Source organism: Salvelinus namaycush, chromosome 28, assembly GCF_016432855.1.
Source record: "Salvelinus namaycush isolate Seneca chromosome 28, SaNama_1.0, whole genome shotgun sequence".
Lineage (NCBI taxonomy): Eukaryota > Metazoa > Chordata > Actinopteri > Salmoniformes > Salmonidae > Salvelinus > Salvelinus namaycush.
This window is the reverse complement of record NC_052334.1, coordinates 26282103-26309666: the sequence shown is the minus strand read 5'-3', so window position 1 is coordinate 26309666 and position 27564 is coordinate 26282103. Positions and strand designations below refer to the sequence as shown.

The 27564-nt window shown below is 42.5% G+C and overlaps 1 protein-coding gene across 1 annotated transcript; it reads left to right on the top strand.

Annotated features, from left to right (window-relative positions):
- Window positions 1-46: 46 nt before the first annotated feature.
- On the top strand, window positions 47-27563 carry lin52 (lin-52 DREAM MuvB core complex component). Its single transcript, XM_038967387.1, has 6 exons — window positions 47-518; window positions 2502-2576; window positions 2681-2718; window positions 2815-2881; window positions 2971-3054; window positions 26928-27563. The coding sequence occupies exons 1-6, from the start codon at window positions 500-502 to the stop codon at window positions 26981-26983; spliced, it is 339 nt and encodes a 112-aa protein (XP_038823315.1). The 5' UTR covers window positions 47-499; the 3' UTR covers window positions 26984-27563.
- The last annotated feature ends 1 nt before the right edge of the window (window position 27564 follows it).

Sequence of the window (27564 nt, the reverse complement as noted above, 5' to 3'; positions counted from 1 at the left end):
CTGGTCTAGTCTATTTTCCTTAAACAAGTGCTGTAACATGGAGATATGGCCGTGTGGGAACACAACCATTTTTCTTCTTGATTTGAAAGATAAGGTCCTTATGATTCAAAAACGGTTCTGCAATCGTCGCGTGTTAATGTAAAGATTTGAGCGTCGGGGTCTTAACAAAATCCCCCGTACAGAAGTAGCCTTTGTCCAATGACTCTTATGTGTAATGTAATGGAACTGAGTCGTTATCAAGGGCTAGATAGAAACAGGCTGACAATATTTGTAGAATCAATATTACTGCTATGTAATCATTGAGGTTCATCTAGATTTTTTTTTCAAGAAATACAGTCACAGATGGAGATAGGAAAGCTTTTTTCTTGGAGACGGATTTATCGATAAGAATATTTGATGCAATTTGTGTGGCACCACCTGCTGACAGAAGTTTACAGTGCAGCTTGGTGCAGACACGTCAACCCATTGGTTGCATTATATCACGTGTGTGGATCTGAAGATGGCGTCTCCAAATGGAGGTAAATTCTAATTCTTTACCCTGTTGGGTGTGTAAATGTACATTTTGAGAGCGAGATGCCAATTAAACGTGTATGTTTCCTATATCTATTTGCTGAAACAGTCTGAGTTGATAAAAGTTAATATTTTGTACAAATATTGCATCACGTTTTTTTACCAGGCTTTGCTCACACAAGTGTTTTTGTCTGCCAAACCAAAATAACAAGACAGCTTACATGAGCTGACGTTAGCTACAGTAGCTAACGTTAGCTACAGTAGCTAACTAACAGTTAACTAGCTAGCTACTTGGTAAGGTACACTATATATAGAAAAATATGTGGACCTTCAAATTACTGGATTCGGCTATTTCAGCCACACCCGTTGATGACAGGTGTATAAAATCGAGCACACGGCCTTGCGATCCCCATAGACAAACATTGGCAGAATGGCGTCACTGAAGAGCTCAGTGACTTGCAATGTGGCACCGTCATAGGACGCCACCTTTCCAACAAGTCCGTTTGTCAAGTTTCTGCCCTGCACTGCTATAGCTGCCCCAGTCAACTGTAAGTGCTGTTATTGTAAAGTATAAACTAGGAGCAACAACGGTTCAGCCACAAAGTGGTAGGCCACACAAGTTCTCAGAACGGGACCGCTGAAGTGCGTAGAGCGTAAAAAAAAGAATTGGGAGCTCCATGAAATGGGTTTCCATGGCTGAGCAGCCGCACACAAGCCTAAGATCACAATGTGCAATGCCAAGCGTCGGCTGGAGTGGTGTAAAGCTCGCTGCCATAGGACTCTCTGGAGTGATAAATCACGCTTCACCATCTGACAGTCCAACAGATGAATCTGGGTTTGAAGGATGCCAGGAGAACGCTACCTTCCCGAATGCATAGTGCCAACTGTATAGTTTGGTGGAGGAGGAATAATGGTCTGGGGCTGTTTTTCATGGTTCGGGCTCGGCTCCTTAGTTCCAGTGAAGGGAAATCTTAACGCTACAGCATACAATGACATTCTAGACAATTCTATGCTTCCAACTTTGTGGCAACAGTTTGGGGAATGCCCCTATCTTGTTTTAGCATGACAATGCCCATGTGCACAAAGCGAAGTCCATACAGAAGTGGTTTGACGAGATCGGTGTGGAAGATCTTGACTGGCCTCCACAGAGCCTGACCTCAACCCCATCTAGCACCTTTGGGATGAATTGGAGTCCCGACTGCGAGCCAGGCCTAATCGCCAAACATCAGTGCCCGACTTCAGTAATGCTCTTGTGGCTGAATGGAAGCAAGTCCCCACAGCAATGTTCCAACATCTAGTGGAAAGCCTTCCCAGAAGAGTGGAGGCTGTTATAGCAGCAAAGTGGGGACCAACTCCATTTTAATGCCCATGATTTTGGAATGAGATGTTCGACAAGCAAGTGTATACAAACATTTTGTCCATGTAGTGTAGCTATGCCGGTTGTCAACCATTAGCTAGCTAGGCCTATCCATCTTAACAATAAATTGAAGTGCATTTTAATGGACACTGACCTAGCTAGGTGGCCAGCAAAGGAACAGTAGCTCTAACTAATTCATGTGAGCTGATGTTAACGTAGCCAGCTAGCTAGCTAGCTAATGCGTTGTGACATAATAAGGGATGGGTGATAAATAACTGATAGCTAGCTATTTAATGTTAGAAATACAGTCAAAATAACTTCCATACTGTCAAACTTCTCACAATAACTATATTTCTAGCTAGCTGTCTAACTATGGTACTAGGTAGCTACTAGCTAACGTTAGTTACTTAAGCAATAGCCTACATGCAAACTCACTGTATATTGAGAAGAAAGGATCATGACCCCTTTCATAACATTATTTTCAATTCAAATCCAATCACTACTAGCTAGGTACTGTAGATGAGCCCTGTTGATGTAGCTAGCAAGCTCCGACTTAGTTTGTACAGCACACTTTCATATTTAATAGTGTTCAATCTGTTGATGATGACTAAAATCTCCATTTCCACTTTGTAAGGTGATGATTTTGAATCATCTCTGCTGAGTTTTGAGAAGCTGGATAGAGCATCTCCTGACCTATGGCCAGAGCAATGTAAGTGTGTCTTCTCTGCGTAAAGACATGTAGCCTATCATTGCAATTTACTCATTCCTGGTTTTGATTGGTTTGCCTATTTCATGCTGTCATCCCTCACACAGTGCCAGGAGTCGCAGATTTTGCTGCATCATGCAAAAATGTGAGTTAAAAAAAATTTGATCTATAGCATTGATAAATGAATTGACCTACATGGCTGAGAGAATGCACAATCTTATTTACATGTTTTGTATTGCAGCCAATTACCAATTCTCTGCCCAAATGGATGGCTGAACTGGAGAGTGAGGACATTGAAATGTTAAAAGGTAAAGTACAGTAGCATCATATGGTACACTGTTGAGCATAGTCTTTTTACAGGTAGGCAATGTTTTGACTAACTGTATTCCTCCAACAGAGCTGGGGAGCCTGACCACAGCCAACCTGATGGAGAAGGTCAAAGGGCTACAGAATTTGGCCTACCAGCTGGGCCTTGAGGAGTGTAAGTATTTACCTGAGAAATACACACATGAACGACAGTTAGTCTAGGTTGTCATTCCGTACACTACCTCTAGATGGTGCTGCTAGCTTTATGCCTAATTTATGTCTGAACAGTCAAGGTACATCTCAAGTATATGGTGATAGTCATTCTACTCATTTATATTTCACGCAACAGACACCCTTAGTTAGATTCAATGTATTTCTAATCCAATCTTTCTGAATATTTTTATTATGAATAAGACATCAATAGATTGTAAATGGAGTATATAAACTCAGCAAAAAAAGAAACGTCCCTTTTTCAGGACCCTGTCTTTCAAAGATAATTCGTAGAAATCCAAATAACTTCACAGGTCTTCATTGTAAAGGGTTTTAACACTGTTTCCCATGCTTGTTCAATGAACCATAAACAATTAATGAACATGCACCTGTGGAACGGTCGTTAAGACACTAGGTAAGCAATTAAGGTCACAGCTATGAAAACTTAGGACACTGAAGAGGCCTTTCTACTGACTCTGAAAAACACCAAAAGAAAGATGCCCAGGGTCCCTGCTCATCTGCGTGAACATGCCTTAGGCATGCTGCAAGGAGGCATGAGGACTGCAGATGTGGCCAGGGCAATAAATTGCAATGACCGTACTGTGAGACGCCTAAGACAGCGTTACAGGATGGACAGCTGATCGTCCTCGCAGTGGCAGACCACGTGTAGCAACACCTGCACAGGATCGGCACATCCGAACATCACACCTGCGGGACAGGTACAGGATGGCAGCAACAACTGCCCGATTTACATCAGAAACACACAATCCCTCCATCAGTGCTCAGACTGTCCGCAATAGGCTGAGAGAGGCTGGACTGAGGGCTTGTAGGTCTGTTGTAAGGCAGGTCCTCACCAGACATCACCGGCAACAACGTCACCTATGGGCACAAACTCACCGTCGCTGGACCAGGCAGGACTGGCAAAAAGTGCTCTTTCACTGACGAGTCGCGGTTTTGTCTCACCAGGGGGTGATGGTCGGATTTGCGTTTATCGTCAAAGGAATGAGCATTACACCGATGTCTGTACTCTGGAGCAGGATCGATTTGGAGGTGGAGGGTCCGTCATGGTCTGGGGCGGTGTGTCACATTATCATCGGACTGAGCTTGTGGTCATTGCAGGCAATCTCAACGCTGTGCGTTACAGGGAAGACATCCTCCTCCCTCATGTGGTACCCTTCCTGCAGGCACATCCTGACATGACCCTCCAGCAAGACAATGCCACCAGCCATATTGCTCGTTCTGTGCGTGATTTCATGCAAGACAGGGATGTCAGTGTTCTGCCATGGCCAGGGAATAGCCCGGATCTCAATCCCATTGAGCACGTCTGGGACCTGTTGGATTGGAGGGTGCGGGCTAGGGCCATTCCCCCCCAGAAATGTCCGGGAACTCGCAGGTGCCTTGGTGGAAGAGTGGGGTAACATCTCACAGCAAGAACTGGCAAATCTGGTGCAGTCCATGAGGAGGAGATGCACTGCAGTACTTAATGCAGCTGGTGGCCACACCAGATACTGACTGTTACTTTTGATTTTGACCCCCCCCTTTGTTCAGGGACACATTATTCAGTTTCTGTTAGTCACATGTCTGTGGAACTTGTTCAGTTTGTCTCAGTTGTTGAATCTTGTTATGTTCATACAAATATTTACACATGTTAAGTTTGCTGAAAATCAACACAGTTGACAGTGAGAGGATGTTTCTTTTTTTGCTGAGTTTATATACAGTACCAGTCAAAAGTTTGAACACACCTACTCATTAAAGGGTTTTTCTTTATTTTTGCTATTTTCTACATTGTGGGAATAATAGTGAAGACATCAACACTATGGAATAACACACATGGAATCATGTAGTAACCAAAAAAGTGTTAAACAAATCAAGATATATTTTAGATTCTTCAAAGTAGCCACCCTTTGCCTTGATGACAGGTTTGCACAGTCTTGGCATTCTCTCAACCAGCTTCACCTGGAATCCTTTTCCAACAGTCTTGAACGAGTTCCCACATTTGCTGAGCACTTGTTGGCTGCTTTTCCTTCACTCTGCGTTCAACTCATCCCAAACCATCTCAATTGGCTTGAGGTCAGGTGATTGGAGGCCAGGTCATCTGATGCAGCACTCCATCACTCTCCTTCTTGGTCAAATAACTCTTACACAACCTGGAGGTGTGTTGGGTCATTATCCTGTTGTAATACAAATTATAGTCCCACTAAGCGCAAACCAGATTGAACGGCGTATCGCTGCAGAATGCTGTGGTAGCCATGTTGGTTAAGTGTGCCTTGAATTTAAAATAAATCACAGACAGTGTCACCAGCAAAGCACCATCACACCACCTCCATGCTTCAAGTTGGGAACCACACGTGCAGAGATCATCCGTTCACCTACTCTGCGTCTCTCAAATCTGGACTCGTCAGACCAAAGGACAGCTTTCCACCGGTCATGTCCATTTACTTGTGTTTCTTGGCCCAAGCAAGTCTCTTCTTCTTATCCGTGACCTTTAGTAATGGTTTCTTTGAAGCAATTCGACCATGAAGGCCTGATTCACGCAGTCTCCTCTGAACAGTTGATGTTGAGATGTGTCTGTTTTTTTTTTTTTTGGGGTTGGATCAGCTTAATATTGCGGAAAGAATGTTGCTTCCAATGTAATTGTCTGCATCATTTCCAATCCCCCATATTTTTTGGGGTAAATATATATATCCATTCACGTATGCATACATATACACATATATACATACACATACCTACATAGACATACATACTTTTTTAAAGAGTATACCTTTATTATTATTCCCCGCAAACCCTACCACCGATCCCCCAATTGGAGTAAACTGATAAACATTTCTGTTTTTACCTTCAATTTATACATCTTATACACATTTTACAGACACAGTCTACTTTATAATAGTTCTCTCTTGTTTGTTCTTAGTCCTTCCTCTATTTCTGTTGTCCATCCAGTTTGATTTCCACTTGTAACTGTGCTATTTCACAATAGCTCCGCACCTATACACATGTCACAGATCCCGTATGCCCTACATTGTTTATCTTGTTATTAGTCCCACCCTTCAGCTCCACTCAACCTTTCCCATCTATCTTCCAACATCATCCATTTCGGATTTTTATTTGCCATATATTTTTCAACTGTGCTGTGATGCTTCACAAAAGATTTGAATCTTCCTATTCTCATAGCTTCCACGGATTGTAAATTAAAAATAAACATTTTTGCTAAAATAATTATTATATTATTGATTGATTGACTATGGCTTTTCAAATCCCCCAGTATTGCTATCTGTAGCGTTAGTTCTACGCAAATGTTGCAATTCTTCAACCATTCCTGGACCTGTGACCAAAAACGAGCTACATGCGGACAATACCAAAATAAATGGTCTAATGACTCTGCCTCCTCACAGCAGAATCTACAGAGCTGGGAAGATTGTATCCCCCATATATATAACATTCTATTAGTTGCAAGAATTTTGTACAATAATTTAAATTGAAAAATTTGAAGTTTTGAATCCGGCGTTGTTTTGCGTATCAATTCATACACCATGTGCCATGGAATGGGTACATCGAAAATCTCTTCCCAACTATTTTGCAATTTATATGGCACAGCTGTAAGTTTTTTGGTCCTTAAATGAAATTGGTATATGTTTTTATTTATCACACTTTTCTTTAACCATTTATGTTCTTTAATATAAGGCCGACATACAAGTTCCTTACTTTTATCCCCTTCCACCTGCCTCTTCCATTTTTGTGGTAATGCTGCAATTAATTGGTTGTAATTTTGGGTAGAGCAGACATTTCCATATGTCTGCGTTAGCTGCATGTGTGACATTACTCCACCAGTCCTATTTATGATATCATTCACAAAAATTATACCTTTTTTAAACATTTCTTCGATAAATACTGTTTTTTTATCAATTACTATATTTGAATTTAACCACAAGATTTGTTGTACTATTTGTTCCGTCCTTTCAGGTGGATTAAACTGAAATTGCAACCAACTTTCTAAGGCTTGCTTAAAAAATAAAGATAATTTGGAGATTATTTCCTTTTCAAGCAACCGAAAGTGAGCAGGTGTAATCTGAATAAAGGGAAAAAGGCCCTTCTTGAACATAGGATGAGACATTCGTACCAATCTACTAGAGAACCAGTTTGGATTTAAGTATAACTTTTGTATGAGTGATGCCTTTAGTGAGAGGTCTAATGCTTTAATATTTAATAATTTCTGCCCTCCGAATTCATATTCGTTATATAAATAGGCCCTTTTAATTTTATCTGGCTTGCCGTTCCAAATAAAATTGAATATTTTTTGTTCATATAATTTAAAAAGCAGGTCACTAGGTGTAGGCAAAACCATAAGCAAATAGGTAAACTGTGATATGATTAAAGAGTTAATCAGGGTGATTTTCCCACAAATAGACAGGTATTTTCCTTTCCATGGTAGCAAGATCTTATCTATTTTTGCTAACTTTCTATAAAAATTTATTGGAGTGAGATCATTTCTTTCTTTTGGGATTTGTATACCGAGTATGTCCACATCACCGTCAGACCATTTAATTGGTAAACTACATGGCAATGTAAAATGTGTATTTTTTAGTGATCCAATACGTAATATGGTACATTTATCATAATTTGGTTTTAATCCAGAGAGGATAGCAAATATATCTAGATCCTCTAAGAGGCCGTGGAGAGATTCTAGTTGTGGTTTTAAAAGAAAACATGAATCATCAGCGTACAATGACACCTTAGTTTTTAGGCCCTGGATTTCTAATCCCTTAATATTAATGTTTGATCTAATTTTAACAGCTAACATTTCGATGGCAATAATAAATAGATATGCCGATAGTGGACAACCTTGTTTTACTCCTCTAGATAGTTTAAAACTTTCTGAGATGTAGCCATTATTTACTATTTTACACCTAGGGTTACTATACATAATTTTTACCCATTTTATAAGAGATTCCCCAAAATTGAAATATTCTAGGCATTTATATATAAACTCCAGTCGTACTTTATCAAAAGCCTTTTCAAAATCAGCTATGAAAACCAGGCCTGGTGTCCCCGATATTTCATAGTGTTCTATTGTTTCCAGTACTTGCCTTATATTATCTCCAATGTATCGTCCATGTAAAAAACCTGTCTGATTAGGATGAATAATATCTGACAAAACTTTTTTTATTCTATGCGCCAAGCATTTTGCTAGGATTTTTGCATCACAACACTGAAGTGTAAGAGGTCTCCAATTTTTTAAATGGACTGGATCTTTATATATACCACTTGGGTCCTGTTTCAGTAATAATGATATCACACCTTCTTGTTGCGTGTCTGATAATCTATCATTTATATAGGAGTGGTTAAAACAAGCTAATAATGGTCCTTTGAGTATATCAAAAAAATGTTTGTATACTTCCACTGGTATGCCATCCAGTCCTGGAGTTTTCCCATCCTTAAAGGCCCCAATTGCATCAAGTAGTTCCTCCTCTGTAATTAGGCCTTCACATGAGTCTTTCTGTACAGATGTTAATTTTACATTATTATTAGGGAAAAAATCCATACAATTAGTTTCAGTTAGTGGAGATGGAGGAGCCTGAAACGAAAATATATTCTTAAAGTACTTTACTTCCTCTTTCAAAATATCATTTGGTGAATCATGCGTGACTCCATCATTTGTAACAAGTTTTAATACGTTTTTTTTGGTAGCATTTCTATATTGAAGATTGAAAAAAAATTTGGTGCATTTTTCCCCATATTCCATCCAGTTCGCTTTATTTTTGTAATATATTACACTGGATCTTTCTTGAATAAGTTCCTCCATTTCTTTTTGTTTTTCCTCTAACTTATTCTGTGCCTCTATGGTACCGTTTTTATTGTTATCTAACTGTACTGTTAGTCCTTCAATTTCCTTTGTTAATATGGACTCTTTTGATCGAAATTGCTTTTGTTTTATAGATGAGTACTGAATTGCATGGCCTCTAAAGCCACACTTAAAAGTGTCCCATACAATATGGGGTTCTGCTGTACCTATGTTATGTCTAAAAAAGTCAGTTATAAATTCTTCTGTCCTAGTTCTAAACAATTTATCATCTAGTAGGCTTTGATTAAATTTCCAATATCCTCGCCCACGTGGAAATTCTGTAAGAGTAATATATATGCCAATTATGTGATGGTCCGACCGCATTCTGTCCCCTATCAAACACTTTTTAACTTTTGGTGCCAGAGAGAATGATATAAGAAAGTAGTCAAGGCGACTAGCTTGATTAAGCCTCCGCCATGTATATCTCACTAGGTCAGGGTATTTAAGTCTCCATATATCCACTAATTCCAATATATCCATGACATTCCTGATTTCCTTAAGTGCCTGAGGGTGATAGTTTGTAGTGTGATTTCCTTTCCGGTCCATAGAGGTATTTAAGACCGTATTAAAATCTCCCACTATAATAATAGAGTCTAGTGTTGCTTGTAGAGTTGATACATTCTTATATATATTGTCAAAGAAGCTTGGATCATCATTATTCGGACCGTATAGGTTAATAAGCCATATATGTTTATTGTCCAATAACATATTTAAAATAATCCATCTACCTTGAGGATCTGTTTGGACAAGTTGCACATTTGGATAAAAGTTATTATTAATTAAAACCATCACCCCTTTTGAATTTCTTTGCCCATGGGAGAAATATATTTCGCCCCCCCAGTTCTTTTTCCACAAAACTTCATCTAAAACTGTCGAATGGGTTTCCTGTAAACAGTAGATATTATAATCCTTCTCTTTTAGCCAGGTAAATACTGATCGTCTTTTCTTATTATCTGCTAAGCCATTACAATTGTAACTGGCTATACTTATTTCACCACTTACCATAATGAGACACACCTTTCAATTATTTTTATCAAAATATATGTTTGTAAACGTCCTATTAAAAAGTAACATAATGATTGAGTGTCTATATAGTTGTACCATGACATTTGCATCTCCACTAAGCAAACCTCCAATTGGTCCCCACTATTCCACCCGCCAAAAGCCCCCATCTCGAGTTGGGTTGTCATCCCAATGACCGGCAGACCACCCCCGACCCCCCGCATCGCACAGCCCCGGACCGACTGGGATCCATCCTTCGAAAAGTGCACACAGCGCCATCCACCGAACCGAAGCAGATCCATTGCCAAATGCATTTCCATCGCCCTCACCTCTATTTTTATTACATATTGCTGTGAATCATCCTCTATAGTCCCTAACATCTTTTACTTCTTCCTTCGCAACAGTTGTGGGATACACACATACACCCACACACATTCAGCCCTTACCCCCACACAACCATAAGCTCACCCTCTCAACAATTGCACCATCCCAGAGCCCAACTCAAGATGGATCATGATTTACAAATGTACTTGCAGTTGCAGCTGCATGAGAAGGCCTGCAAGACCGCGCAAAAAATGAGCATAAATGTAGAGATTTATTTACCATTGTCACATCCTAAATGATGGAGGTCAAATGTACACCTTCTTCCTGAAACACCCACAATACGGTCATCCATTTTGACCATGTTCCCAAGCATCTCCATGCAGTCCGACTTGATTTCGTGCCACCAGGGCCACAATAATATACCCCCTCTCTGAATGTCCGAGTGTGACCCCCTCCCCATGGGTTACTGCAGCTAGTGTTGCCAGCACTGCCACTGCCTGGGTGGGGGCACCCCACCGGAATCCCCACCGGCTAGGTACAAGGTCGTCAAGGTTCTCATTAGCAGCTTTGAGAATTTCCTTGTTTATTATGCTCTCCCTTTAGGGGGCTTTGGCTTTGCAGGACCAACCCTGCCAAGCAGGCTCAGAATCTTGAGGGGGCAGTGCTGCTCTTGGTCCCTGACCTCATTTTGGCTGCATACAGACCGCTTACAGCATGCACATAAAACAGTTAGGGACTTCTCCTTAGTATCTGGGCCATTCATGTGGGTGTCTAGGGTATAGGGCCATGGACCGTACCATTAAAATAGGATAATAAATAATTAGATATAATTTATTTAAAAAATGTAGTTCCCCATGATAGGACAATAAATAAATAAGACGTATAATTCATTATAAAAGTATATCCATCATCTGAACAACATTGAAAGCCCTCTCATACCCGGCCCACAGCAATACACTGGCTCTGGGATATGCAACTATTTCATTACTCACTCACTCAACTTTCCAAACATAACAAATAAAAATAAACACACACCACACCATCCACACATACTGTGCCTTCTGTTTACTTAGTTTTTATCTTCACTATGTAGAAATAGTGCTTGTGTTCAATTAGTTATATATGAAGATTTATAGAAAAGCTATATTTTGTATTGTATTGTTACAATCAATAACCGGGCTTGAATTGTGTTTATTTTCCTCATCTATGAGAACTTTGTAATTTTTAAAATAACCATGGAGTAGTCTTTGTGTCTCTGAACAACTGGTTATCAATATATAGTTTATCAACGACGAGAGCTACTCGTTTCGCTTTTAATCTATTTTCTTTGAAAATTGGATACAGAACTTTGCGCCGTTCTGCAATTTCTTTCGGAAACTGATCATTCATGCCAATTTTGGTCCCAGCAAGTCTTTTACCCAGGCTTTTAACCATTATTTTATCTTTAAATGAAGCAAATTTGGCAACGATTGGGCGTTCGTACCTCTGCCCTCTCTGTCCGAGGCGGTGTACACGTTCAAGTTGGATCTTATCGATAACTTCGCGTGGAATCTGAAGCGCTGCAAAAAGGAACTCTCTAACTACAGATTCAGGAACCTCTCCTTCTTTCTCTTGGATACCTGTAAGTACCAAATTCTCTCTCATGGATCTAGTTTGTATGTCTAGTAAGCATTCCTTCAGAACGGTGTTCTCCTTTTTAATTTCATTCATTTCGGTTTCAATTTTATTGACTGTCCCTTTTAGCGCGTGTGTTTCCTTCTCCAATGTCGCAGCTTTTTCATCACTCATCTCTAGGCTTGCCTTCAACTCTTTTATATCTTTACTAACTAATTCAAGTATACCCAGTTTGTCATTTATTGATTTTAACAGATCGGTTTCGACCTTTACCATTCCCGGTGGTGAGAATATTAAATCATCCGTGTCGGTTGAGGAGTCACGTTTTCGTTTTTGAATCGGTTCCCCTGTCTTACTCTCCGTCATGTTTGGGTGTTGCTTGTTTTCGTAATATTTGTCGATAAATGTCTCTAATCTTAGGATTTGTTTTGTGTTATTATCCAGATTGAAGGTTATCACCCACCAGATTATTTAGTGCTAATATTTTAGTCTAATTTAGCAGATATTTCGAATATTATGTTTTATCTTGAGGTGCTCTACATAACTTCGTTCAGTCCGCCATTACCTTTACCAGATGTGTCTGTTACTTGAACTCTGTGAAGCGTTTATTTGGGATGCAATCTGAGGTGCAGTTAACTCTAATGAACTTATCCTCTGCAGCAGAGGTAACTCTGGGACTTCCTTTCCTGTCGCGGTCCTCATGAGAGACAGTTTCATCATACCGCTTGATGGTTTTTGCAACTGCACTTTAAGAAACTTTCAAAGTTCTTGAAATTTTCCGGATTGACTGACCTTCGTGTCTTTAAAGTAATAATGGACTGTCATTTCTCTCTGCTTATTTGAGCTGTTCTTGCCGTAATGTGGACTTTTACCAAATAGGGCTACCTTGTCACAACACAACTGATTGGCTCAAATGTATTAAGATAGAAATTAATTCCACAAATTAACTTTTAACAAGGCACACCTTTTAATTGAAATGCATTCCAGGTGACTACCTCATGAAGCTGGTTGAGAGAATGCCAAGAGTGTGCAAATCTGTATATATTACATATATTTAGATATGTTTAACACTTTTTTGGTTCGCTTCCAGCGCCGACAGAGATGGCCGCCTCGCTTCGCCTTCTCAGGAAACTATGCAGTATTTTGTTTTTTTATGTATTATTTCTTACATTGTTACCCCAGGAAATCTTAAGTTTTATTACATACAGCCAGGAGGAACTATTGGATATAAGAGCAAGGTCAGCTCCCCAACATTACGACCAGGAATACGACTTTCCCGAAGCTTATCCTCTGTTTGGTCCACCACCCAGGACAATGGATCAGATCCCAGCCGGCGACCCAAAACAACGGCGCCGTAGACGGAGCGGTCTTCTGGTCAGGCTCCGTAGACGGGCACATCGCGCACTGCTCCCGAGTATACTACTCGCCAATGTCCAGTCTCTTGACAACAAGGTAGACGAAATCCGAGCAAGGGTTGCCTTCCAGAGAGACATCAGAGATTGTGACGTTCTTTGTTTCACGGAAACATGGCTCACTCGGGATACGTTATCAGAGTCGGTACAGCCACCTGGTTTCTTCACGCATCGCGCCGACAGAAACAAACATCTCTCTGGTAAGAAGAAGGGCGGAGGTGTATGCCTTATGATTAACGAGACGTGGTGTGATCATAACAACATACAGGAGCTCAAGTCCTTTTGTTCACCTGACCTAGAATTCCTTACAATCAAATGCCAACCGCATTATCTACCAAGAGAATTCTCTTCGATTATAATCACCGTCATGTATATCCCCCCCAAGCAGACACATCGACGGCCCTGAAAGAACTTCATTGGACTCTATGTAAACTTGGAAACCACATATCCTGAGGCTGCATTTATTGTAGCTGGGGATTTTAACAAGGCTAATCTGAAAACAAGGCTCCCTAAATTCTATCAGCATATCTAATGCATGACCCGGGCTGGCAAAACACTGGATCATTGTTATTCTAACTTCCGCGATGCATACAAGCCCTCCCCCGCCCTCCTTTTGGAAAATCTGACCACGACTCCATTTTGTTGCTCCCAGCCTTTAGACAGAAACTAAAACAGGTAACGGCCGTGCTCAGGTCTGTTAAATGCTGGTCCGACCAATCGGATTCCACGCTTCAAGATTGCTTCGATCACGTGGACTGGGATATGTTCCGCATAGCGTCGGACAATAACATTGATGAATACGCTGACTCGGTGAGTGAGTTTATTAGCAACTGCATCGGTGATGTTGTACCCACAGCGACTATTAAAACCTTCCCCAAACACAAACCGTGGATTGATGGCAGCATTCTCGCAAAACTGAAAGCTCGAACCACTGCTTTTAATCAGGGCAAGGCGACCGGAAACATGACCAAATACAAACAGTGTAGTTATTCCCTCCTCAAAGCAATCAAACAAGCTAAGCGTCAGTATAGAGACAAAATAGAGTCACAGGTAATTAATACAGGTAACGAGTGGAGGACAGAGGAGCCTCTTAAAGAAGAAGTTACAGGTCTGTGAAAGCCAGAAATCTTGCTTGTTTGTAGGTGACCAAATACTTATTTTCCACCATAATTTGCAAATAAATTCATTAAAAATCCTACAATGTGATTTTCTGGATTTCTTTTCTCATTTTGTCTGTCATAGTTGAAGTGTACCTATGATGAAAATTACAGGCCTCTCTCATCTTTTTAAGTGGGAGAACTTGCACAATTGGTGGCTGACTAAATACTTTTTTGCCCCACTGTATGTGGCAGGGTCTACAGTCAATCACGGAGTACAAAAAGAAAACCAGCCCCGTCGCGGACCACAATGTCTTGCTCCCAGACAAACTAAACAACTTCTTTGCTCGCTTTGAGGACAATACAGTGCCACCGACACGGCCCGCTACAAAAACCTGCGGGCTCTCCTTCACTGCAGCCAACGTGAGTAAAACATTTAAACGTGTCAACCCTCGCAAGGCTGCCGGCCCACACGGCATCCCTAGCCGCGTCCTCAGAGCATGCGCAGACCAGCTGGCTGGTGTGTTTACGGACATATTCAATCAATCCTTATCCCAGTCTGCTGTTCCCACATGCTTCAAGAGGGCCACCATTGTTCCTGTTCCCAAGAAAGTAATTTAGCTCAGTTACCTTAGCTATCGCCCTGTAGCACTCACTTCCGTCATCATGAAGTGCTTTGAGAGACTAGTCAAGGACCATATCACCTCCACCCTACATGACACCCTAGACCCACTCCAATTTGCTTACCGCCCCAATAGGTCCACAGACGACGCAATCGCAATCACACTGCACACTGCCCTAAACCCATCTGGACAAGAGGAATGCCTATGTAAGAATGCTGTTCATCGACTACAGCTCAGCATTTAACATCATAGTACCCTCCAAACTCGTCATTAAGCTCGAGACCCTGGACTTCCTGACGGGCCGCCCCCAGGTGGTGAAGGTAGGAAACAACATCTCCACCTCGCTGATTCCCAACACTGGGGCCCCACAAGGGTGCGTTCTCAGCCCTCTCCTGTACTCCCTGTTCACCCATGACTGCGTGGCCATGCACGCCTCCAACTCAATCATCAAGTTTGCAGACGACACTGCAGTGGTAGTCTTGATTACCAACAACGACGAGACGGCCTGCAGGGAGGAGGTGAGGGCCCTCGGAGTGTGGTGTCAGGAAAATAACCTCACACTCAATGTCAACAAAACAAAGGAGATGATCGTGGACTTCAGGAAACAGCAGAGGGAGCAGCCCCCTCTCCACATCGATCGGACAGTAGTGGAGAAGGTGCAAAGTTTTAAGTTCCTCGGCATACACGTCAAGGACAAACTGAAAATGTTCACCCAAACAGACAGCGTGGTGAAGAAGGCGAGGCTGAAGAAATTTGGCTTGTCACCAAAAACCCTCACAAACTTTTACAGATGTACAATCGAGAGCATCCTGTCCGGCTGTATCACCGCCTGGTACGGCAACTGCTCCGCCCACAACCATAAGGCTCTCTAGAGGGTAGTGAGGTCTGCACAACGCATCACCGGGGGCAAGCTACCTGCCCTCCAGGACACCTACACCACCCGATGTCACAGGAAGGCCAAAAAGATCATCAAGGACAACAACCACCCGAGCCGAGCCACTGCCTGTTCACCCCGCTATCATCCAGAAGGCGAGGTCAGTACAGGAGCATCAAAGCTGGGACCGAGACTTTAAACAGCTTCTATCTCAAGGCCATCAGACTGTTAAACAGCCATCACTAACATTGAGTGGCTGCTGCCAACATACTGACTCACCTCTAGCCACTTTAATAATAAAAAATTGGATGTAATAAATGTATCACTAGACACTTTAAACAATGCCACTTTATATGTTTACATACCCTACATTACTCATTGTGTGTATAAGGTAGTTGTGAAATTGTTAGATTACTTGTTAGATATTACTGCATGGTCAGAACTAGAAGCACAAGCATTTCGCTATACTTGCATTAACATTTGCTAACCATGTGTATGTGACAAATAACATTTGATTTACATGATTTCATAGTTTTGATGTCTTCACTGTTTTTCTACAATGTAGAAAATAGTAAAAAATAAAGAAAAACCCTTTAATGAGAAGGTGTCACATTTTGACTGGTACTGTATAAGGCTTGTTGTCTAATCGGGTGTATAAAACAGTTGGAGCACTGCACGTATGAATTTATTATTTTCGTTGTGTTGATTATGGTTTGGTAATTCAGCGTAAAACAACAGCATTTCGAGAGTGCATTTAGAAGCCTTGTGAAGTGGGGGAAGGTCTCACATAAGCGTAACACAACGATTGAAGCATGTGATGGATGCGAAATGTGGTCTGACATATTTTCTGCATCTGTTGTCCTAATCCTTAACATGTGGATTAGAGAGATATAGCTAAGTGCTCCTATTTTTCCTAAGAGGAAGATGGGTACTTGGCTTATTGTGGACAAAGCTCACCATGCACAAACACAGAAAGAGCGATTTGATACAGACTGAAATGTTTCCTCTCAAAATTATATGGTTGTTTCCAAAATAACAGTATTGTTAAATTCTGACACACTGCATGCTTTTAATGTTGACTGCACTTTCCTATTCAATTGTTTTGCGCTCTTGTTGTAGAGTAACGCACTCCCTGACAATCAGATTTATATATATGCTTTGTGATGGGAGTCCTCCCTTAAATCTGGAGTGGATTTAGCCTCCATACAATGCTTAAAACAGAAACTGTAATATTGTACGATGGGGACCAAGACCCCTCTGCCTCTTTTGCGATCCCGAGAGATGTATAGCATGTTGCTATGCAGAGTTGGTATAGGGCTGATACGTCCCGCTCCACAGCGAGTGCCACGCTGATTTGTAAAATTCCATAAAGACAGGATGATTAAAGTAGGCTCATTCTGGAGAGGATTATGCCAAACATGATTTGTCTGTGCTTTGCCCCGCTCGCTCATAAAAATTAGAAATATATTTTTATTTAATGGCAACTTTTGAGTAGATCAAGGAGGCATGCCACGTCAAAATATTGCCACCAAGATATAGAGCATGACTTGACAGCTTGAATGACGATGAATTGCCTCAAAATGAATGTAGACTTGGTGTGGATGACACTGCTCTATCGAATGTCCCACATATTATGTAGCAGGCATTATGAAAGCTCAGATTAGTGTAATTGACTTCAGCATAGATGAAATGTGTTATCTGCTTATTTCAGGCTCATATTTACAGGTCAGGATCCTCTGTCTATCACACACATTTTAGCATATTATTGCTGCTAAATACAGAATGAAACAGGCTGATCATACAGTCTGATCCAGGGTCTGTGGGACCAATCTCACCCAAACGCGATAATCTTCATTTACAGGCATTTATGGCCAAATCTGATGTCCCTCACATTTTTCAGATCAGCTCGACTCAAGGCCTGAGCATGCACTGGTCTGTTAATGATCTTTAATTCAATGCTTCATGTTGTCTACCATACCACGTATTTATTAGTCAAGAACGTGTTGTAGCTGGTTCTTATAAAGCTGTTATCTGCCATAAAGGAAGGGACGTTGTTTTTGCAACCATGTCATGTACCTCGGGATGACGCAACACAATGATGGTTATTATCGGTCTCAGAGCAGCTTGTACTGGAGCCTCTTTAATGTGCTCTGGTTTAATTTTCTCCTTTTCCCGCTGTCGGGAGGCCTTGTAAATCTCAGCTACTTTTTCATCATGTTTGTGCGCTCTTCAGTGCCCCGTAAACAAGCCGCCTGAGAGGGAAGCGGAGAGAGAGAGAGAGCATGAAGGCAGGGGACAGGATTTACTATCCCCCTTAAACATGTGGCCCATTGAACTGTGGGCTGTTTAATGGGAAGAGCACAATCAGCCAGTGAAAACACACCACCACCCCGCCCTGCGGCCCGAGGAGGAAGGGGACTGGCCAGAGGTAGACACCTCTCACCTAGAGGACACTGATTTCACCTAGCCCTTCAGGAGGACTTGGAACACTACCATGGCAATGTTATAGATGCCATTCAGAATAAATTACCAAAAAAATGACTAAAACATAAAAATATGAAGACGGGCCTAATGTAATGTGAAATGACAACATGTAACGTTTGGAGATTGAGGCAGAGTATGCCTGTAGATCATAGACCCCAAGACTAGAAGGCATGTGGGACAGCACTTTGTGTAGATGTGTATTTATATATGCCTATGTGTTAGTATAAGTGTGTGGCAGGCTGTCCCCTGGGGAGGGGGCGCCACCTCCCCATGGCTGTGTGACGCTGCCTGGGTGGGTCCCAGCGGGGGCCTGGCGCGTGCCTCCTCCCCAGACCCCAGGTGCTTCCCCACCCTGTGATGAATGCCCCTGTCGTGGGCCGCTGAGCCCGGCATCAGGCCCTGGGTCCTAGGGGAGCACTGACTACTGTGATAAGTGATGTTATTGGAGGTAATTGAAAGGAGAGTGGTCCTGAGGGACATGTCTCAGGCTGCTGCTCTAACACACTTGTAGGTTTCACTGATCACCACCACCACTGACTGACTGGCTGACTGACTGGGCCTTGGCTCGTTGGTAATGCAGTGATACCTTTGTATCACTGCAAAGGCAGCCCTTTGTATCACTGCAAAAGCAGCCCTACGCAGAGACCATTAAGTGTAGTGATAGTATTTTTTATTTTTTATTCTTCAGTTAGATTATGAAAAGAACTGTACCGACTGAGCCTCCTGATTATTCACTGCAATGGATTTATTGTTGGAAATAGAATGAGGCTGTCATGATCGTCCAGGTTTGGTTTGATACAAAGGAATGCCAGTCAAGACCAGTCCTGCTCAGTATTGGCTGGCATGTACTCCACTGTGCCACCACCACAGTAGAACCAGGATGACACCTACATCCCTGTCTATGTGGAGGTGAGGCTGAAGGTCAGCGCAGACAGCTCTTAATGGCCCAGCATTCACAGCCTCCTCTCCTCCCCAGCATCAATCTCCTGCCTATAAACAGGCCTGTGCAGCTGAATATGATTGCATTCACACTGGCCCACGGTGCTAATGTGCTTCCATCAATCCATCCAGGGCAACCTGAGTGACCGCGGGGCGGGCCGTTATGAAGTGCTGCTCCCTGACAGCCTCTGAATGAGGAACAGGGGACCCTCCTCCTCTGTCCTCCTCTTCTCTCTGCACCGGCCTGCTTTATGGGCTCATAGTGGAGACGAATGGCAGCTCCCACCCGCCAGAGAGTTGTTAGGATTGGCATGAAGGGAAACTGAAATAGGACATAAACGATGCTGTGTATGTGTTGATCAGTTTTCTGTATCAAATTATTATTGTGTGTTGGAACTCGTTTTTTGATTTGAGATGCATGTTTTGGGGGAAATATTGTTTGGCTTGAAGAGATGAAATCGCTGGTATGAGAAAATTGTCTCCGAAAAGCTTGTTTGTTCAGCCAAATATGTATCAAGTTATTTCAGAAGCCTCAAACCAGTGTTACATGGTTATCGCAGAATTGGTTCCTGACTGTTGGTTTAGTGTAGCTGTTGAAGAATGAAGCAACAGTTGGTGCTGAATCGTACAAACAATCATAATTGAGGTTCATCAAGATTGTCTAAACAAGTCAACTGATCACCCAGTAGCAGTGGAGTTGTGTCTTCTGTATCAGTATTATGTGTGTATCATGGTAGAGGGAGAGCTGCACACACCGCCTGTTCCTCAGCCCTGCCTGCCTTCCGCCTCCCTGATCAGATCGGAAATGACACCTCATTTCCATAAATGCATTAAGAATTCATTGGATTTTTTTCTTTCCCAGCTAATCATTTTGGCGGTGTAAAACCTTTTAGGCTTTTTAATGAATGAATTTTGACTGATTGCCTATTAATAAGGACACCTCTTGAGCAGGGATAGGCTGTGGCAGGGGTGAGGCGGTGTAGATGTTTGTTTGTGTGTGTGTGTCAGTGCACACAGGCAGCAGGCAGGAAGACATTGGAGGGAGAGAAGAGGGGGGAGGAGAGGAGCGCTCTCTCAGTTGGGACATAAAGAGGAACCAGTGGCTCCCCTGGGAAATCACTGGTCGTGTCTGCATCTTAAATATCCCTGTGAAGTATCAATAAGTGGGTAATTGAATTTTGAACACAAACATGAGCGTCAGGTGTATGTGTTGCGAGGCAGGGGGTTATATGGGAGGGGGGGAATGTGTTTATGGCAGAAGGAGGGGTGTGTGTGGGGGGGGTGTCATCTCCTCTGTGCCTCCGGTCCCTGGGGAAGTGGGCAGTGAGAATGGATGTTAAATCCATTAAATAAAGCTTACAGACAGTAATAGCTGAGTGACACTTGAAGATGGGCAGTGGGGGTCAGATTAGTATGCTTGACTCTTAATGAAAGTGAATTGGGGCAGTCAGGGCTGGAGGCTGGGACACCAGTTAACCCAGGTGGTCATCTGTCTCTGGGGCTAACAGGGGTCTGGCTGGCTCCTCTGGCGTGTGCCTGGAGTGGTGAAGCGGCCTCACCATGATTACTACCATTCTACACACGGGAGGGGGCGCAGGGGGAGACGAGATGATGTGACTGACACCCAGATCACTCACTCCAAACGGTAGGAAGGTGATGTCACACATTTAGGCTATATATTTACATTTTGAGAGTACCATTTTGAGAAGTGCCGGTGGACGAATATTGTATTCAGTTTTGGATATTCATCTGGTTGAGGGGGACATTGTGTACTTGTATTTTCCTGTATACATCAGGTTGTGATATCATCCCCAGACCAGCCAGGGCTCAATGATAATTAGAGAGCAACTAATCAACAGGGTGAAGACAAGGCCCTCACAATCCATAAGCCAAAGGTGTCATTTAGTATAATGGCAGCTGTAACAAGTCGCTGATTAACATAGTACAGAATTAGGGATTGACCTTTCTAATCAACTAAACACATCTCTCACTCCCTCTAATCAGTATTGATCACTCCTGGCCTGTAACAACATGTATGTGTGGGCATGTGCACTCACATCTGTGTGTGCTCTGAGGTGGGGGGGGTGCTGGACTGTTGTGTGCACGAGGCAGACATCCTCATTGACAGAGATCTATGTGGGTGTCTTTCAGTCTGTGTGTGTGAGTCCAGTTGCCTGAGGGGGGCTGGATTGCTGGTCCTTTCTCTTACCACTTTTAATCTTTCTCTTACAATGCAAATCGTATGAGTTTCTATCTGACAGACAGAGGGGGAGGCTAAACGGAACTCTAATTAATGAGTGGCTCAGAGGGGTGAGTCCTGATGGAGGGGGTCTCTGGGGGGGGGGCACAGCCACAGACCAGGCTGCTCTGCTTTATTGTTGGGGGATGGAGAGATACGGAGGGAGAGAGACACCAGTCTGTCCCATTTAACAGGCCTCTCCAGAAACCAGTGGTCCATTTAACGAGCTCTTAGCAGAGAGATCAGAAAGACAAACCTGGGATTAGGAGACCAATGACTCAATAGGATTCTCTAAAGGTCCTGTCTCCATCAGCATGAAGTTTGGAGAGAATGCCATTTGTATTTGTGAACGCGATACAGCGATAATGCTATCATTTTAGGTTATAGTTTTATCTACAGTCTTGTCTTTTTATTTAGTATCAAATCATCAAATACAAGGTCAAAGCAGACATTTAATTATGCTCTTGTAACTATCTTCTCTATTTAACATGTAGATCTCTTTCTCCATGCTCCAAGATTGAGTATAGGTCTAACTAGATATATAGAGCACTGTTGTGATAGCCTTTGGCTCACTAAACCCAACTCCTCCTAATAGGGAAATGATATCTGTGCACCAGTAGTTTTGTGTCATCTTAATTCATTACATCCCACGTGATTCTGATGGTTTCATTCCATCTAAGACCCTGTATGTCGGTCTGTCCGGGGGCACTAATTATTTTGTTTAGTGTTATTCGAAGAGACCGCAGCACCGCGCAAAATTAATCAATCCCAATCCAATTAGCATCATGTTGAACCTGATGATGGACGCCTCAAGGTGAAGCGGCCCGTGCCCAGCCGGGGCATTATCATTCCAGGGAGGGCAGCTCATCTAAATTACAATTCACCCTGCTTTTTCATTAGCCGCCGTGGCTCCGCTAACTTCTTCACCGCTTTTCACAGCCCAACAAACACCTAGGCAGCTCATCAGCTCTGGTGTCTGGTTCAACAAGCAGAGAGAGACAGTTGTACAACTGTAAACCTTCTGTGTGGGTGGGAAGGCTTGGGACAGTCAGACACACGCACACTCATGTGTATTTGTATGCATGTTTTTCCAAAAATATACAAGAAGGAAGGCCCGTTTCCCCCTTGAAATAGGAATTTACTTTCTGTGATTGTCAGTGTGGCCTGTAATACTCTTCGTGTCCTGGTGGGTATGCTTAGCAACTGTATGAAGCTGGTGTTTTTGTGTACGTTTGAGGAGGTGATCCCAGCTCCCCTCTTGGCCCTGAGCTTTGATTCTGTACTGATGCTAAGAGCCTGCTCCTCTTATTATCAGGAACAAAGTGTAATTACTGGACCTGGATGAGGCCTCTCCAGGGTGGCACTGATGCTGGAGGAACATCCCTGTAGCTTCCCTTGTGACACAACCTGGCTGTTGTTGACTGAAAACCTTCTGGAATACGCTCCTTACCAGATAGAAGCAAGGTGACAAGGCGTTCAGTTGGGGCCAATCTGTTGTCGCGCAATGGGGTTGGCACAGATCCAGAACTATTGTGCAGAGCTTTTTTTCTAGACCCCCACCAAGTGCTCTTCATTGTACAGCACATCTCCCATTTTCATGGGCTTTCCTAGCTAACCTTTATGGTTTATGTTGTGAGTGCTATCTGATCAGTGTCTTCGGTTCTTACGACGGTCATTCAGTGGTAGCTAAGTGTATAGTAAAGGCAGTCAGTGAGAAGAAATGTGGTTATGGCCATAGTCTCTTAGACATAAGGCACTATGGAAAGTTGTGGATTGATTAGTTTGCGTTCCAGAGAACTGTATCTCTCAGACAACATCCCCCTTTCACTCCCCCCATATTTTTCTTTAACACAGTTATACATGCACATACTGAGATGCTTGAATACATGTATCTGGCTGCCTTGATAAGGCAATCACAAGGGGTGTGTGTCTCTTTAGTAGCTAGTTTGCGTCTTATGTTGTTTTCCATGAACAGATGTTTGTATAAATTACCTCCCCGTTAGATGTTTCACAAATGAAATGCATGCTTTGCATTAATAAGTGATTCTGCTCTGAAGTGGAGGACTGGGTGATGGAGTGCTGTAGCCTGTTTTAGTCTAAATCCATGGTTGAAGCATAAGTTTTGACAGCATACAGTGGCAAGAAAAATTATGTGAACCCTTTGGAATTACCTGGATATCTGCATAAATTGGTCATCAAATTTGATCTGATCTTCATCCAAGTCACAATAATAGACAAACATAGTGTGCTTGAACTAATAACACACAAACTATTGTATTTTTCTTGTCTATATTGAATGCATCATTTAAACATTCACAGTGTAGGTTGGAAAAAGTATGTAAACCCCTAGGCTAATGACTTCTCCAAAAGCTAATTGGAGTCTGGAGTTACCTAACCTGGTGTCCAATCAATGAGATGAGATTGGAGATGTTGGTTAGAGCTGCCTTGCCCTATAAAAAACACTCACAAAATATGAGTTTGTTATACACAAGAAGCATTGCCTGATGTGAACCATGCCTCGAACAAAAGAGATCTTGGTAGACCTAAGCTTAAGAATTGATGACTTGCATAAAGCTGGAAAGGGTTATAAAAGTATCTCTAAAAGCCCTGATGTGCATCAGTCCACAGTATGACAAATTGTCTATAAATGGAGAAAGTTCAGCACTGTTGCTACTCTCCCTAGGAGTGGCCGTCCTGCAAAGATGACTGCAAGAGCACAGCGCAGAATGCTCAATGAGGTTAAGAAGAATCCCAGAGTGTCAGCTAAAGACTTCCAGAAATCTCTGGAACATGCTAACATCTCTGTTGACAAGTCTTCGATATGTAAAACACTAAACAAGAATGGTGTTCATGGGAAGACACCACAGAAGAAGCCACTGCTGTCCCCAAAAAATATTGCTGCAAGTCTGAAGTTTGAAAAAGTGCACCTGGATGTTCCACAGCGCTACTGGCTAAATATTCTGTGGACAGATGAAACTACAGTTGAGTTGCTTGGAAGGAACACACAACACTATGTGTGGAGAAAAAAAGGCACAGCACACCAACATCAATACCTCATCTCAACTGTAAAGTATTGCGGAGGGAGCATCATGGTTTGGGGCTGCTTTGCTGCCTCAGGGCCTGGACAGCTTGCTATCATCGACGGAAAAATGAATTCCCAAGTTTATCAAGACATTTTGCTGGAGAATGTTAGGCTATCTGTCTGCCAATTGGAGCTCAACAGAACTTGGGTGATACAACAACCCAAAACACAGAAGTAAATCAACAACAGAATAGCTCCAACAGAAGAAAATACGCCTTCTGGAATGGCCCAGTCAGAGTCCTGACCTCAACCCGATTGAGATGCTGTGGCATGACCTCAAGAGAAATTCACACCAGACATCACAAGAATATTGCTGAACTGAAACAGTTTTGTAAAGAGGAATGGTCCAAAATTCCTCCTGACCGTTGTGCAGGTCTGATCCGGAACTACAGAAAACGTTTGGTGGATGTCATTGCTGCCAAAGGAGGGTCAACCATTTATTAAGTCCAAGGGTTCACATCCCTTTTCCACCCTGCACTGTGAATGTTTACACGGTGTATTCAATAAAGACATCAAAACGTATAATTGTTATTAGTTTAAGCAGACTGTGTTTGTCTATTGTTGTGACCTAGATGAAGATCAGATGAAATTTTATGACCAATTTATGCAGAAATCCAGGTAAACTCAGCTAAAAATGAAACGTCCCTTTTTCAGGACCCTGTCTTTCAAAGATAATTCGTAAAAATCCAAATAATTTCACAGATCTTCATTGTAAAGGGTTTAAACACTGTTTCCCATGCTTGTTCAATGAACCATAAACAATTAATGAACATGCACCTCTGGAACGGTCGTTAAGACACTAACAGCTTACAGACGGTAGGCAATTAAGGTCACAGTTATGAAAACTTAGGACACCTATGAGGCCTTTCTACTGACTCTGGAAAAAAAGATGCCCAGGATCCCTGCTCATCTGCATGAAAGTGGCTTAGGCATGCTGCAAGGAGGCATGAGGACTGCAGATGTGGCCAGGGCAATAAATTGCAATGACCGTACTGTGAGACGCGTAAGACAGCGCTACAGGGAGACAGGATGGACAGATGGTTGTCCTCGCAGTGGCAGACCACGTGTAGCAACACCTGCACAGGATCGGTACATCCGAACAGCACACCTGTGGGATAGGTACAGGATGGCAACAACAACTGCCCGAGTTACACCAGGAACGTACAATCCCTCCTGCTCAGACTGTCCGCAATAGGATGAGAGAGGCTGGACTGAGGGCTTGTAGGTCTGTTGTAAGGCAGGTCCTCACCAGACATCACCGGGAACAACACTGCCTATGGGCACAAACCCACCATTGCTGGACCAGACAGGACTGGAAAAAAGTGGTCTTTCAATGACGAATCGCGGTTTTGTCTCACCAGGGGTGATGGTCGGATTCGCATTTATCGTTGATGGAATGAGCGTTACACCGAGGCCTGTACTCTGGAGCAGGATCGATTTGGAGGTGGAGGGTCCGTCATGGTCTGGTGCGGTGTGTCACAGCATCATCGGATTGAGCTTGTTGTCATTGCAGGCAATTTCAACGCTGTGATTACAGGGAAGACATCCTCCTGTCTCATATGGTACCCTTCCTGCAGGCTCATCATGACATGACCGTCCAGCATGACAATGCCACTAGCCATACTGCTCGTTCTGTGCGTGATTTCCTGCAAGGCAGGGATGTCAGTGTTCTGCCATAGCCAGCGAAGAGCCCAGATCTCAATCCCGTTGAGCACGTCTGGGACCTGTTGGATCGGAGGGTGAGTGCTAGGGCCATCCACCCCAGAAATGTCTGGGAACTTGCAGGTGCCTTGGTGGAAGAGTGGAGTAACATCTCACAGCAAGAACTGGCAAATCTGGTGCAGTCCATGAGGAGATGCACTGCCGTACTGAATGCAGCTGGTGGCCACACCAGATACTGTTACTTTTGAGTTTGACCCCCCTTTGTTCAAGGACACAATATTACATTTATTTTAGTCACATGTCTGTGAAACTTATTCAGTTTATGTCTCAGTTGTTGAATCTTGTTATGTTCATACAAATATTTACACATGTTAAGTTTGCTGAAAATAAATGCAGTTGACAGTGAGAGGACGTTTCTTTTTTTGCTGAGTTTATTTCCAAAATGTTCGCATACTTTTTCTTGCCATTGTAGGTTGTAGTGTACCCAAAAGTTTACTATACAGAAGTCAGTGGAAATACTTTCAACTAATCAATTATTTTTAGGTAGGTTACCTCAAGCAGCCTTGAGTAAGAGGTGCTCAAAAATGTTTGATTTCTGAAATGTACAGTTGATATTTACATCGTATCATTTGTTCATTCTCCAGCCAGGGAGATGACCAGGGGAAAGTTCCTGAACATCCTGGAGAGACCCAAAAAGTGAAGACCCCAGGACTGCTCTTTACACAGGATGTGTCTGCACAGAGAGTAATACAACACCCAGACGACTGACTTGAGACAGAAGAGGAATCAGACCTATGCCTTTATGTATACACTCATACTACTACTACCACCATCAAGTCCCTGAATTTGAATATTGACACTGGGGCTAAATTCACTCACTGCGGAGTTCCGCTCGAGTCAAAGGGCTGCAACACTTTTCACCCCCTGACCTGTACATTTCTTTTGTCCTCAAAGGCAGTTCCATTTACTTTTAGAATGATTTGAAATGGTGAATTACTTTCCTGTTTAGCTAGCTCGTAGGACTGTTTTTAAATGTGTATATTCTGTATTTATTATTTTGCTATTTGGAGCATTATTTTTTTTTTTTATGCAATTTGTCAAAGGATATTGTGTAATTCTTTTTTTTTAATTATAAATTGCTCCCTCTTTTAGGCTATAACATGTTTATTAATTGTCCTTGTAATCAAACTAATTGGTAATTACCCTCGGTGTGCATCTCTGGATACAATTTAATCTTTCAATGGTTTAGGATACAATTAAATTCACTTCAGAAACTGGTTC